At 45.7% G+C, this 14,542-nt stretch overlaps 1 protein-coding gene across 7 annotated transcripts in view; it reads right to left on the bottom strand.

Moving 5' to 3' along the window:
• Window positions 1-14,542, bottom strand: part of KCNN3 (potassium calcium-activated channel subfamily N member 3) — a 168,505-nt gene that overhangs the window by 23,189 nt on the left and 130,774 nt on the right. For all 7 annotated transcript variants that reach the window (XM_081494611.1, XM_081494612.1, XM_081494609.1 and 4 more), the window contains one exon: window positions 1,166-1,307. In XM_081494611.1, the coding sequence (XP_081350737.1) occupies window positions 1,166-1,307 (142 nt within the window). The remainder of the gene's footprint in view (window positions 1-1,165; window positions 1,308-14,542) is intronic.

The raw sequence follows: 14,542 nt of genomic DNA, 5'->3' as shown, positions 1-14,542 counted from the left end.
CTCCACCAACACCTCCCCACCCTGCTCTAACACACAGCCTTAGATTCCTGCATCTTCTCTGACCCTCAGTTTCCTCTTCTGAAAAGAGGACCCTGCGTGTTTACTCGGTGCCCTGGGAAGGAGGTCAAAGGGCCCAGTTGTCTGTCTTGGTCAGAAAGCAAGGAGAGAGGCAAGAAGCCCTCATCCCGACCGACCAGTGAAGGAGCAGTGGGGGTAGGGACGCTGAGGACTTGCCAGCCCTGAGGGCGGGTGCAGCTCCCTGTTGCTGACAGAGCACGTTAACATAAAGCACTGCAGTCTAACCTCATCACCAGCCAGGGAAGAGGGCGGAGCAGGACTCCCGTCTGCACTTTGTACTGGAGAATGCTGAGGTCCAGCAGGCTAAGTGCCCTGCCTGGGTTCACACTGAGGTCCAGCTATGGGCATTCAGACTCTGGTCTGAAACTCCCTACCCACTGCCCTCCCATACTCCATACTGTGTAGCCATGTGATGGGCACAAGTGTGTGTCAGGCTGGGGATGGCAGGGTGATGGGGCAGGAAAAATACACCTTGGAAAGAGGCAGCACAGCTGCTGGGCACCTGGGGAGGGATGGGGATGCTGTCATAGGCTAGCCGGGTGCCAGCATGGGGAGGGAACCGGCACTCGGAGCCCAGCACCTCAACATTTGGATGCAGAAGCCAAGAGTTGGCCCAGGGCCATGTCATCAAACCGGGACCAAACCAGTGGCCAACCCAGGCTAGGACCTAGGTCTCTCATGGTTGGCTCAGAGCACTCGCCCCCATGAGTTCTAGCTACACTTTATCAGATGTGGCGCCAAGGTCTGTGGGGCCCAGGGGACAGGAAAGAGGACAATTAACTGCAGGCCCTGATGGGAGTGGAGGGTAAGACCCATGGCCAGCTTCACCCAGCCCATTTCTGTGAGGAGACCATTAACTGTTCGGGAACCAGGACCTCCTTCTATCTCAGACGAGGAAATGAAAAAGCAAGAAGCCATACAGATGTCACATCTGTCTTTCTACGTGCAGAGACACACATGCTGGCCCGTTAACTAGCAGCTGGCCCCGCGCCCAGACAAGGCAGGCCCCCTGCGCCTGCCATAAAGGGATCGCTCCTAGCTGTGTTCTACGGGTGGGGCAGGGTAATGGGCGGCGGCAGGTACTCACCATGATGCCCGTGAGAAGACAGACACCTTTCCCACAGTACGTGTGGGGCACCATGTCCCCATAACCAATGGAAAGGAATGTGATAGAGATGAGCCACATGGCACCCAGAAAGTTACTAGTTACGTCCTGCTGGTCATGGTACCTGCCGGGGCGGGGGGGGGGGGGGGAAGACAGGAGTTAGTCAGTGCAGCTGCCATTCCCGGGTTCTAGGCACACCTGGACAAAGAAGGACATTTTGCTGAGGCAGAGAGAGCAGCGATAGTGACACACAGATCTCTCCAGGAGACGGAAGCTGCTGAGACTCTGCCCACCCAGGTCCTGCCTGCAGCTCTCTGTCCATCCCCCCAACCCCCTACCACGAGCTTGGTCCCAGCGGTAAAATGTTTTGTCATGATTTGCACCATATTGCAGACGTCCTTTTTGGTAAAATAGCTTTGGATGAAATCATGCAGTAATAAAATTTAGATTTTCTCTTCCAAGCTGACAGTCTAAATGTATGTGGATGTGATTAATCTGAAATCACAAGCTCCTGAACAGGGAAAATGTCAAAAAAAATCACCAAATGCATTTAGCAATTTCCCGTAAGAAGGTTGATGGAGCCCAAAGACTGGCACCTCCCTGGCGTCTGGAGGGAGGCTGCAGCAGCTGTGGGTCTCTCGGACCTGTTTCCAGGGAAGTTTCCAGATTCTCCGTGGAGGCATGGCCTCCTCTTCTGAGCTGGATGGAGGCTCGTGGCTGCCCTGCCCTGGGAGGAATTAGCTGGAACATATCCCCACCATTCCCTCTGCCTGATACCCATTCCACCCCATCCCTCACCTCCCTCCCTTCATCCCCAAACACCAAGGCCCGCTGTGTGCCAGGCTCTGTGTCAAGTACCGAAATAGAAAGATGAACAGGATACAGGCCCTACCCTTAGGCTTCTCAGCCCAGGGGAAGGGCCCATTTTAAGCATGTAGACATTTGAGGAATAGTAAGGATGAGGCACCTGGAGGACAGGAGGGAAGGGCAATGACCTTGACCCCAATGTAGGAGAGTTGGTCAGAGGCTGGAGTTTTCCAGGCAGACTGGGGGAAGGGTGCTCTGAGCAGAGGGAATAGTACATTTATGAAAAGCTAGGGCCCACCATGAGTGCAGCAGGTGGGCCTGGCTGCACCTGGGGTGGCAGGGCAGATGAATGAAGGTGGGTGTTTTTCTCAAAATGTTCTCTAACAGGATAAGCCTGAATGACATGGACATCACTCCTGGATAAACTCTTACCATCAGCCTCTTGGAGGCCACTGGATGGGAAAAGTGAGATATGGCCAGGGAGACCAAACCATCCTGGTTGGATAGAGCAGAAAGTCAGGAGCCTTAATCCATAGAATTGAGTTAACAACAAGGCTTCCATGACATGCTTGGGACAGGGCTGAGTACAGGAGACCCTCAGAAAGTATTCACTGCTACTGTCAGCACTCTCCATGTCCCCCACAGGGCCTGCTGCCTAGTGGGCAACTGGCAAATGTTGTTCTTCTTTCCCTTACCCCCACCCCAAGTCAGGTGTGCTGGAAAGGCTGCAGACACAGATGCATCTGGAGATGAGCCTAAAAGCCAGGAGAAGCCTGACAGTGAGAAAGGAGGTGGAGGGCATGTGAGTGGTGAAAGCTAAGGGCACAGTAATATGGATTTCACTTATTGACTCATGGGGCTTCCCAGGTGGCGCTAGTGGTAAAGAACCCGCCTCCCACTGCAGAAGATGTAGGAGATGCAGTTTCGATCCCTGGGTCAGGAAGATCCTCTGGAGGAAGGCATGGCAACCCATTGCAGTATCCTTGCCTGGAAAATTCTACGGACAGAGGAGACTGGCAGGCTACAGTCCATGAGGTTGCAAAGAGTTGGTTGAAGCTACTTAGCACATTTATTGACTCGTACTGTATTAGTGGGAGACACACAGTACAACCTATCCTGTGGCTAGTACTTTGTATACAAACACTCTCGTTCTCACAACATCTTGTAATGTATTTTTACAGGTAAGCAACTGGAAGCACAGAGACATTGAGTGACTTGCCCCAAAACACACAGGACGTAACCAAAGTAAAGTCCATGCTCTTTTCACTCTTCCCTCAGCACCAGAGAGGTGGAAACGACTGCTGTGTGTGGGGGGGAATGATAAGCAAGTTTTAGCAACATGAGGACATCTGGGCTCCAGTAGCAGGTGATGAGGTAGCCGTGGAGACAAAGGGTCTGATTTGGGAAGGCCTTGAATTCCAGGGTAAGAGGCTTGGATTTGGTCTTAGAGGCCTTGGAAATGATTCCAGGTCCTTGAGCAGCTGAATGACAAGATGACATGGCCCACTGGGATGAGTGGTCTGTGGCTGGTGAACAGGATGTTTAAAAAGATGCAGCCCTGGGGTGGGATAGCCCGGTGGGGAGCAAATGGCAAAGCCAGGATGGAGGTGCAAGCGGCAGCCTTCATCGCACACCTGAGCCTGGCCCGAGCAGACCCCGGTGAGCACATCATTAGGGGGCTGTTCAGCCCCAACTTGAGGCCTCTACCAGCAGTTAGAGGAGGGTGACTTTAGCCTTTCATAGCTGTGCACATGAGAGCCTGCCCGGACCTTCAGGGGGACACCTGAAGGGCAGATATCCCCTCCCCAAAGCTCACCTGAGAAGATGCTTTCCCTCCCCTCCCCTACCTGCTCTGCTGGCTCCCCACTGATACTCTGTTGCTACCCTAAGGGCACCCTAGCTGCCTCCTCCTCCCAGTTGGCCTCATCTCCCCAGGGCTGGGCCTGTGGCTGCTCACCTGGCTATACTGGAGTAGCATAGGCTGATGGTGTCCAAATCTGATCCCCAAGATGGAGTGTGGCCTGCCCCAGTGCTCCAGCCCCATCCCAGGTCTGACGTGGCCTTGGACAGGCAGCCACTCTTCCCCTCCCATTCCCCAGAGCCCTGGGGCTCTGCCAGGCCCGCGGGCTGATGTAGTCCCCTCCACTCACAGCCGGCTGCTCTTTGGCTGGGAAGAACTGTGGCGACCCTGGCTCTCAGGGCCTGTGCTGAGGTGTTGGTGGGGACTCCTTCCTTCCAGGGATGTACTTTGGAGACTGTGAAGTGGCAAGACTCAGTGACAGATTGAATGTAGGGGCACAGAAGGGTGAAGACTTAAAGGTGGCTCCATGCCACAAGCCAGCAACGTGCAAACACATGTTGCAGAGTCAGGGTCTTCAGTTCATCAGACATTTCCTGGAAGGGGTCAGGTCTGAGGATGGTGACATCAAGGCAGTGGGTAGACAGGAGGTGAGCCTGTGGTCTTGAGCTTAGCTCGCCTGGCTTCAAGCCCCAGCTCTACCTTAAGTAGCTCAATGGCTGTGGGCAAATGACTTAACCTCTCTGTGACCTAGTTTCTTTATCTGCTGATGGGAGGATTAAGGAAAATAATCCACCAGCAATATTAGCACAGTGCCCAGCCCAGAGTAAGTGCACACTAAATGTCAGCAATTACTGTTATTGCTGAGAGTGGTAAGTGTTGTCAGTCTGAGAAAAAATGTACAGAAAAATACAGTGGCAGGGATTTACGAGTGCAGTGGATGGAGGGTCCCAGCAAGGGAGAGAAGTAGATGAAGGGAGGGATGAAGATGAAGGGAAGGATGAAGATGTCTTGGTATTTGGGCTGGAGAACTATCTGATGCAGGGATGAAAGAAATCTGTCAGTTCCAGGACAAAGAAGGGATATGGGACACTTGGTATCTGAGAATGATTCTAGCAGCTACATACAAGGCTGATTAAAGAAGGCATGCCCCAGACAGAGGAGTTTGCAGGTGTCCAGGGAGAGGCAATGGAGAAACTTGAATGCCAAACCATGGGGTTTGGACTTAATTTGCAGCCTGTCCTTTGTGGACTTAATTGGCTGATTGACTTATTGGCTGTGCGTGTGGGTTTCCAAAGTCCTCCTTTCCTTGCTTAACCTAGTATTCCCAAACTGCTCGGCTGCCCTCAGGACCTTGGCTCATCCTATTCATATGTGGGTGGACTCCGAGGTAAAGAGATTAGACCTCAAAGTGAAATTAAATAACAGCAACCACTCATCTGTCTCTCTTTTTAAAGTTGAGGTTTGAGTTCCTGCTTTATTTTTCTCTAAATTCTCTTTATGTTCTTGTGGGTTTCTTTTTCATTCACCATTTAAAATCCTCTGGTGTTAACTATGCGTGCTGAGAATAGGAAAAGGGGATCTTGAGGATGTTATTCATTCATCGTTTGTCCAACTTTGAAGATCTCCCACCTGACAGGGGGTATAGAAGATACGGAGATGAACCGGACACGCATCCTACTTTCCTGTGGCTTGGAGCATTGTCATGGAGATAAAACACACAGGCAACTCACCGAGCAGGAAGTGATGAGTGAGAGAGCCGGGCTGCTGATTCAGGACCGTGGGAGTGGAGAGGAGGGAGAAATTGTTTCCAAATCTATTCACGATTTTAGAGTGGTTTACACTTGTCACAAATTCACGTACTAATCTCATGACATTTTTTGCGATAGAGAATTTTTTTGAGAAAAGGATCCCAAGTTTTTCCTTAAGGGCTAAAGAGGAAAAGCTGTGGGCATGTTTTTAGGGTTTTATAGTTATTGATTTAGCATTAGAGTGTGGACTATGATTTTTTCACTTTTAATATTTTGAAGTAAATGATAGATATGGAAGATTGTATGACTGGGTAAAGATGGTAGATGGTATTATTGCTTCCTCCTCATATCCCTCTGGGCTTCCCTCAGCTGGTTAAGAATCCGCCTGCAATGCAGGAGACCTTGGTTCGATTCCTGGGTTGGGAAGGTCCCCTGGAGGAGGGATAGGCTACCCACTCCAGTATTCTTGGGCTTCCCTGGTGGCTCAGATGGTAAAGAATCTGCCTGCAATGCGGGAGACCTGGTTTCGATCCCTGGGTTGGGAAGAGCCCCTGGAAGAGGGCATAGCAACCCACTCCAGTATTCTTGCCTGGAGAATCCCATGGACAGAGGAGCCTGGTGGGCTATGTATGGTCCATGGGGTTGCAAAGAGTCAGACATGACTGAGTGACTAAGCACAGCATAGCTTATCCCTCTACAACTCTCAGTTTTAGATCCCTGCTTTTAAAAATAAGTGGACAAGCAGGAATCCCCAGACATCTGAGGAAAGTCTCAAATATTAAACACACAGACCAAATCAGTCAATTAAACAAACAAAGAAAAAGGACTCTGGATCATAGACAATTAACAGAGAAGAACTCTTGAAACAAATCCTGTAATTAATATCTTAAGAGAGATAAATGAGATATTGAACCCATGAGACAAGGATGGCATATACCAAAAAAGTCCTCCCACAGGGCTGGAAGATAAATAGAGGCAGTCTCCCAAAAGGCAGAAAAAGAGAAAGAGAGGAAAATAGGAGAAAATGAGTGAATTAGTCTACCAATTCAAACACTAAGTTTCAGAAACAGAGAACGGGAACGAAAAAACAAAAGGAGGAGGTGAAAGAAGGAAAAGAGGGCAAGAAGTAATCATTAAAGATATCATTAAAAGATTTCCCAGAGCTGAAGGACATACGTTTCTAGATCAAGGGCCCACTGTTCCCAGCATAGTGGATGGAAATAGACTCACAGCAAGACATATTATGTGAAATTTCGGAACACCAGGGGGAAAAGGAAAGATGCTATGGAGCTTCCAGAGAAAGAGAGGTCAAACACAAGAATCAGATGTCAGAGTGACTTTGGACTTTTTCACAGCAACACTGGAAGTTAGAAGGCCATGGAATAAAGGTTTCAAAATTCTGAAGGAAAATGATCTCCAAAGCAGCCAAGGCTTTCAAAGATTTGCATCCTCAGCCCCCTTTCTTCTGAAGCTACAGGAGGGCGAGCATCACCCAAACAAAGGAGTAAACCCAGGAGGAAGCCCTGCAATGGAGAAAACTGGGGATCCGCAGAGGAGACAGGCCCAGGGTGATGGTACCTGGAGGTCCTTAGGTGACGGTCACGCACCAGGCATGAAGGACAACCTGTCCAGGCAGGAACAGGTCAGACAACTCTGGGAGGTATTTCTCCAAGAAGACGAAACTGATAGAAAACCTGCAGGGCCCGAACATACTGAGAAGAAATGTAAACAACCACCAGAGTCTCAAACAAAATTAGTGATAAATACACAGCAAACTAAGCAAATGAACAAACATGATAATTAACTAGGAAAAACAAAAAAGTTCTGCAGGAAAGGAAAGTTGTCCTTTACTACAAGGCTTAGCTCTGAATAGAGTCAAATTAGCGTTGGCTGAGTAATGTAAATACTGATTACTGATCTAACCAACATAGTGATATAATGATGAAAGGAGGATGGGGGGGTGGGATACAGGAAAAGTTGGAGAGGAGGAAAGGGAGCTAAATCCTTATCTTCCCCTCTTGGAAGGAGACAGATGATGCTGAAACTGGAGCACCAAAAAACGGCAATATGAGCATGTCACGAAGAAACATGGAGGTAAATTTTACAATTAATTAGCAAAAGGAGGTAAATGTAGCTACTCCTGGAGAAGCATAAATGGGAAAAACTGGTGGAGGATAGCAAATACAACAGAACAACTGAGTCTAAGTGTATGCAGCTGTAACTTCCATAATATCAAAATAAAACTAAACCTAAGGGGGAAAAAAAAACATAAATATACATAACATAAAATTGTTATAAAGCCTAAAAATAAAATAAGCATCCTTGAACTCACTGTCCTATTGCTCCTATTTGTGTGTTCTTACCACTTTCAGCCTCCCAAATCTCCCCAGAGATCACCAACATCCTGAATTTCATGTTTATCATGTTCTTGTTTTTCTTCACAGTGGTTTTCCTTTAAAATTTTTTTTAATTTTTAAATTTCATTGAAGTGTAGTAGATTTACAATGTTGTGTTCATTTCAGGTGTACAGCAAAGTGATTCAGTCATATATATATGTGTATATATATATATATATATATATATATATATATATATTCATAATATGTATGTTCTTTTTCAGTTACTTTTCCCTTAAAGGTTATTATAAAATATTTAGTATAGTTCCCTGTGCCATATAGTAGATCCTTGTTTGTTGCCTATTTTATATATAGAAGTGTGTATATGTTAATCCCAAACTCCTCACAGTGCTTCTACTTAGGTATGTATACCTACCTAAACAATACATAATTTAGTTTTGCTTATCTCTGAATTTCATAAAATGAAATCATATTGTAAGAGTGGGATAGGCGACCTCTAAAATGACCCCCAGTATTCCTTCTCCTAGGGTATTCACACACTTTTGTAATCGCCTCTTTTTAAGTGTGGGCTGGACCTAGTAACTTGTTTCTAAGGAATAGAACATGGCAGAATATGACTATCACGTCTAAGCTTTGGTTATGAGAAGACTGTGGCTTCTGTCTGGGAGATCTCTATCTTGATCTCTTTCGAATACTCTCCCTTGGGAGAAGCCACACATGTGGTGGGGGACCTCAGGCTGCCCACAACCACATGAGTGAGCTTGGAAACAGAAACCCCTCAAGTCAAACCTTGAGGTGAGACCACAGGCGTGAACCATAATCTCATGAGAGACCTTGAGCCAGAGGTACCCATTTAAGACCTCTCTGAATTCCTGACACATAGCAACTATGAGAGCGCAAATGTTTGTTTTGTTAAGCTGGTAAGTTACAGGGCAATTTGTTACACAGTAGTAGATAACAAGTGGGGCTTCCAGGTGGCACTAATGATAAAGAACGCACCTGCCAATGCAGGAGATGTAAGAGATGCAAGTTCAATCCCTGGGTCGGGAAAATCCTCTGGAGGAGGGCATGGCAACCCACTCCAGTATTCTTGCCTAGAGAATCCCATGGACAGAGGAGCCTGACAGGCAACCATCCATAGAGTCACAAAGAGTCAGACATGACTGAAGCAATTTCATGCATGCAGATAACCAATACAATGAACTTTTCTCTGAATTTCTTTTTCCCACTCAACATATATGTTGATATTTGTGACTATAATGTATTCTCACTACTGTACTGTGTTTCATCATATTACTACACCACCACTTATTCATTCACCTATCTATGGCCACGTGGGTGGTTTCCAGGTTTTTCCTCTAATGGGCAATACTGCTACAAACATTCTTTTTTTTTTTTTTAATAAATTTATTTATTTTAGTTGGGGGCTAATTACTTTACAATATTGTAGTGGTTTTTGCCATACATTGACATGAATCAGCCATGGGTTTACATGTGTTCCCCATCCTGAACCCCCCTCCCACCTCCTTCCCCATCACATCCCTCTGGGTCATCCCATTGCCCCAGCCCTGAGCATTTGTCTCATGCATCGAACCTGGAATGGTGTTCTGTTTCACATATGATAATATACATGTTTCAGTGCTATTCTCTCAGAACGTCCCACCCTCACCTTCTCCCTCAGAGTCCATAAGACTGTTCTATGCATCTGTGTCTTATTCTGTCTCGCATATAGGGTTATCGTTACCGTCTTTCAAATTCCATATATATGCATTAGTATACTGTATTGGTGTTTTTCTTTCTGGCTTACTTCACTCTGTATAATGGGCTCCAGTTTCATCCATCTCAATAGAACTGATTCAAATGTATTCTTTTTAACGGCTGAGTAATATTCCATTGTGTATATGTACCACAGCTTCCTTATCCATTCGTCTGCTGATGGACATCTAGGTTGCTTCCATGTCCTGGCTATTGTAAACAGTGCTGCGATGAACATTGGGGTACACGCGTCTCTTTCAGTTCTGGTTTCCTCAGTGTGTATGCCCAGCAGTGGGATTGCTGGGTCGTATGGCAGTTCTATTCCCAGTTTTTTAAGGAATCTCCACACTGTTCTCCATAGTGGCTGTACTAGTTTGCATTCCCATCAACAGTATAAGAGGGTTCCCTTTTCTCCACACCCTCTCCAGCATTTATTGCTTGTAGACTTTTGGATAGCAGCCATTCTGACTGGCATGAAATGGTACCTCATTGTGGTTTTGATTTGCATTTCTCTAATAATGAGTGATGTTGAACATCTTTTCATCTTTTCAAACATTCTTAATCACAGCTCCTGGTTGTTTAAGAGTTTCTCTGGGACACTTACTTTAGAGTGGATTTACTGGTTTGTACATATTTAATGTCATTTGAAAATGTCATGTTATTTTCCAAAACACAGTAAAAATTAGGTTTCTACCAGTAGTGGCTACATGTTCCTGTAACTCCATGTCTTTATCAACACATCATCATCTGACTTTAATTTTTGCCAAACTAATGGATAAATTGGTATCGCGTCATGCTTTTACTTTACATTTTCTTGATGAAATCTGAATGTCAATTTATATGTTTATTGGTCACTCATATGTCCTCTTCTATAAAGTACTATTCATGACTTTTGTTCATTTTTCTATTGGTTTATTTTCATCTTTTTTCTAATTCATTATAAGAGTTCTTTATATATTCTAGATAAAAACTTTGTCAGTTTATAAGTGGCAAATACATTCTCCCAGTTTGTGCCAGGTCTTTTTACTTTCTTTATAGTATTTTTTTTCTTTATAGTATTTTTGATGAACAGAAGTTTTAAATTTTACTGTAGCTGAATTTATCATCATTTTAATTTATAATTAGTGACTTGTATAATTTGTTAAAGAAATCCTTTCCTATCTGCAGTTTTAAGACTTTCTTTTAAATGTTTCTAAATGTTGCCTTTCATATTTGTCTTCAGTTCACCTAGAATTGATTTTATGCATGGTGTGAGATAGGGATACAACTTCATTTTTTTTATATGCTGCTGCTGCTGCTAAGTCACTTCAATAGTGTCCAACTATCCCAAACCCACTTAATGAGCAGTTCATCCTTTCTCCACTGAAAATGATACCTCTGTCATATAGATTGTATGTGAAAGTGAAGCTATTTTTGGGTTCTCTATGCTGTTCCATTGGCCTTTTTGTCCAACCCTGGAGTTACCTCTTTGTAGCCTTTTCTAGGTACCTTCTCAGAGCCTAACACATAAAAGGTGCTTAGTAAATATTTGTGGAATGAATATGGCCTGCTTCTTGCTTCTCCTATCCCCTTGTGAGAGTTAAGTTGCTTTAGTAATTCAGTGACGCACGTTAAAGTGACTTCAGCTGTTCTCTCTGGCAGAAAAACTTTTGTGAAAGTGGCTGCCAAATTCCCTGGGCTTGGAATTGGTTCTCACTATTCATAAGAACTCAGATTCTTGACAGTAGCTGTGACCTAGCTCTTTTCACATGGATCTTAGTGATTTGATGGCTCTAGTCATTTATCCTGGATCTGATTTGTTTGTTGGAAATTTTAAGGAATCAAATCAAATCTTGAAGACAAGATTCTTTGTCTTCATCTTCTAGTATTCCCCAGCTTTGTACAGTTAGACCCTAGCCCCAAGCCCCTGTGCTTATTCAGTTCTCCAGTGAAAATCCCAATATGTACCTGACTCAACCCTTTGGTGGCCTTGGATCCTGTTGGCACTTCCTTCCTCAGAACAGTCCTCTTGGCATCTTCAATGACTTGTTCTCCTGCTTTCCTCCTGTTCTGACCATCCTTCTTGGCTTCTTCTTCTGGCCTCCTCTTCAATGTTGCTGTGCTCCAAGCTCGCCTCATACCTTTCCTGCTTCTGTATTGCCTGCCATGTCGTCACTGATCCTTTCTAAGTGACCTTTAAAGAAGCAGCTCAAAATCCATCCCAAGTCAATGTGGGCTCTCTGTCTCTAACCCCACACCACTCAGCTTCTGCACTCTCCATTTGCTGCCCACACACTGTCTCGGGTAGGAGACCACTGGTGTGGACCATTGTTAGGTGTCACAGTGAATTACCTATGTTTGAGTCTGGGTTTTACTTTGTAGTATCTGCATGACCATGTCCTCAGTTTTTCTATCTATAAAAGGGGATAAAAGACACTTGCTCCCTGGAAGAATAGCTATAACAAACCTAGACAGTGTGTTAAAAAGCAGAGACATCACTTTGCCAACAAAGGTCCATATAGTGAAAGCTATGGTGTTTCCAGCAGTCATGTATGGATATGAGAGTTGGACCATAAAGAAGGCTGAAAGTGAAAGTGAAAAGTTGCTCAGTCGTATCCGACTCTTTGCGACCCCATGATCTATACAGACCATGAAATTCTCCAGGCCAGAATACTGGAGTGGGTAGCCTTTCCCTTCTCCAGGGGATCTTCCCAACCCAAGGATCAAACCCAGGTCTCCCACACTGCAGGTGGATTCTTTACCAACTGAGCCACAAGGGAAGCCCAAGAATACTGGAGTGGGTAGCCTATCCCTTCTCCAGGGGATTTTCCCAACCCAGGGATCAAACCGGGGCCTCCCACATTGCAGGTGGATTCTTTACCAGCTGAGCCACAAGGGAAGCCCAAGAATACTCAAGGATCCCGACTCAAGGATCAAACCAGGGTCTCCTGCATTGCAGGTGGAATCTTTAACAACTGAGCTATCTGGGAGGCTGAGCATAGAAGAATTTGAGACTGTGGCGTTGGAGAAGACTCTTGAGAGTCCCTTGGACAGGAAGGAGATCAAACCAGTCCATCCTAAAGGAAATCAACCCTGAATATTCATTGGAGGGACTGATGCTGAAACTGAAGCTCTGATACTTTGGCCACCTGATGCAAAGAGCTGATTCATCAGAAAAGACCCTGATGCTGGGAAAGACTGAGGGCAAGAGGAGAAGGGGGTGACAGAGGATGAGATGGTTGGATGGCATCACTGACTCAATGGAAATGAGTTTGAGCAAACTCAGGGAGATAGTGATGGACAGAAAGTCTGGCATGCTGTAATTCATGGGGTGGCAAGGAGTCAGACATGACTTAGCAACTGAACAACAATAACAATACTTGTACCAACTGGCACAGAGTTACCTTTAGGGTTAAATGAGCTGATATTTCTAAACCATTAGAACAGTGTCCAGCACATAGCTGCACTAAAAAATGTGGGCTATTGTTGTGCCCTCTTGTGTGTATAAGTCTGGCCTTTCCATAGCTGAAAGAATGCAGGATCTGGAGCTGAAGGACTACCTTTCATGCCCTAATGGCTTTGTGACCTTGAACAAGTTACTATCTCAGAATCTGTTTCTTCTTTAGGGAATCAGGGTATAATAATGTCTGCCCTGACTATCTCACAAGATGGTGGCGAGGAGTGAGTGTAGAAGGGCTTTGTTCGCTGGAACATATGATACACATAAAGGTATGTGACTGCTTCTTGGAGAGCCTCCCACCTGGAGCATCTGCCACCTGGAGTTTTGTCCTAGTGACAAGGGCAGCCACAAGGGGACATGGAGGGAGAAGAGGCAGCAGACACTGTCCCATAGGAAAGCAGTCATTCATTCCTCCCAGGTTCTCCTTTCACTCATCCTTGTCCCACTGCTGTGGGTTGACCACAGCCCTTCTGCATGGTGATTTGTAGTGTCAATCCCTTATCACTATCAAATCCTATCTGCCTCATCTTCAATATATGTCCAGAATATGACCAGCCCTCACCACCTTTGCTGGCACCATCTGGTCCAGGCCTACCTTCTCACCTGGACCACTGCAGTAGTCACCTAACTGATTTCCCTGCTTCTGCCTACATAACCCCCACTCACCACCCACTAACAGCAACTAGAGTGGTGCTTGCAAAACAGTATGACAGAGCATGTCACCTGTATCCCTCAGACCAACAGCCAAAGTCTGTATGTGTCTCAAGAACCCTCCCCCACAGCACTGGGACCTCTCTGACCCCATATCCTAGGAGCTGCCCCCTCACCCACTCTGTTCCTGCCATCTGCTATCTATACAGCTCCTTTTGTAGCCCAGCTTTACTGCATCTCAGAGTTTGGATCCCTGCCATTCCTTGTATCTGGAAGGTTCTCACCTCAATTAATTGCAGGCGTTTGCTCAAAGTCAACTTCTTGGGAAGGTGCTCCCTTGCCTAATCTATTACAACTACTGCTGCCCCAACCCCACTACACCCCACCTTCCTCTCCTGTGTCACTTTTCTCCACATGAATATCACCCCCTGACATAATACATGTTTGGCTTATTTTTGTGTGAATCGACTGTCGATACCCGTTAGAATACCAGCTTCAGGGATATCCCTCACGGTCCAGTGGCTAAGACACTGTGTTCCCAATGCAGGAGGCCAGGGTTCGATGCCTGGTAAGGGAACTAGATTCCACATGCTGCAGCTAAGACCTGGAACATCCAAATAAATATATATATATATATATTTTTTTTTTTTTAAGAAAAAAGAATACAAGCTTCATGAAGAAAAAGACTTTTTCTAAAGTAGACAAAGAAATATTTGTTGAATGAATGAATTAGTGATCCTATTTTGTTTTTATCACAAGCCAGCAGGACAAAGTCAGTGGGGTAGGAGCTGTTACTCCAAT

This window comes from Giraffa tippelskirchi, chromosome 5 (assembly GCF_054371585.1).
Source record: "Giraffa tippelskirchi isolate mGirTip1 chromosome 5, T2T-mGirTip1v1.2.pri, whole genome shotgun sequence".
Lineage (NCBI taxonomy): Eukaryota > Metazoa > Chordata > Mammalia > Artiodactyla > Giraffidae > Giraffa > Giraffa tippelskirchi.
The sequence above is the reverse complement of the archived record's forward strand: the minus strand, read 5'-3'. Positions and strand labels throughout refer to the sequence as shown.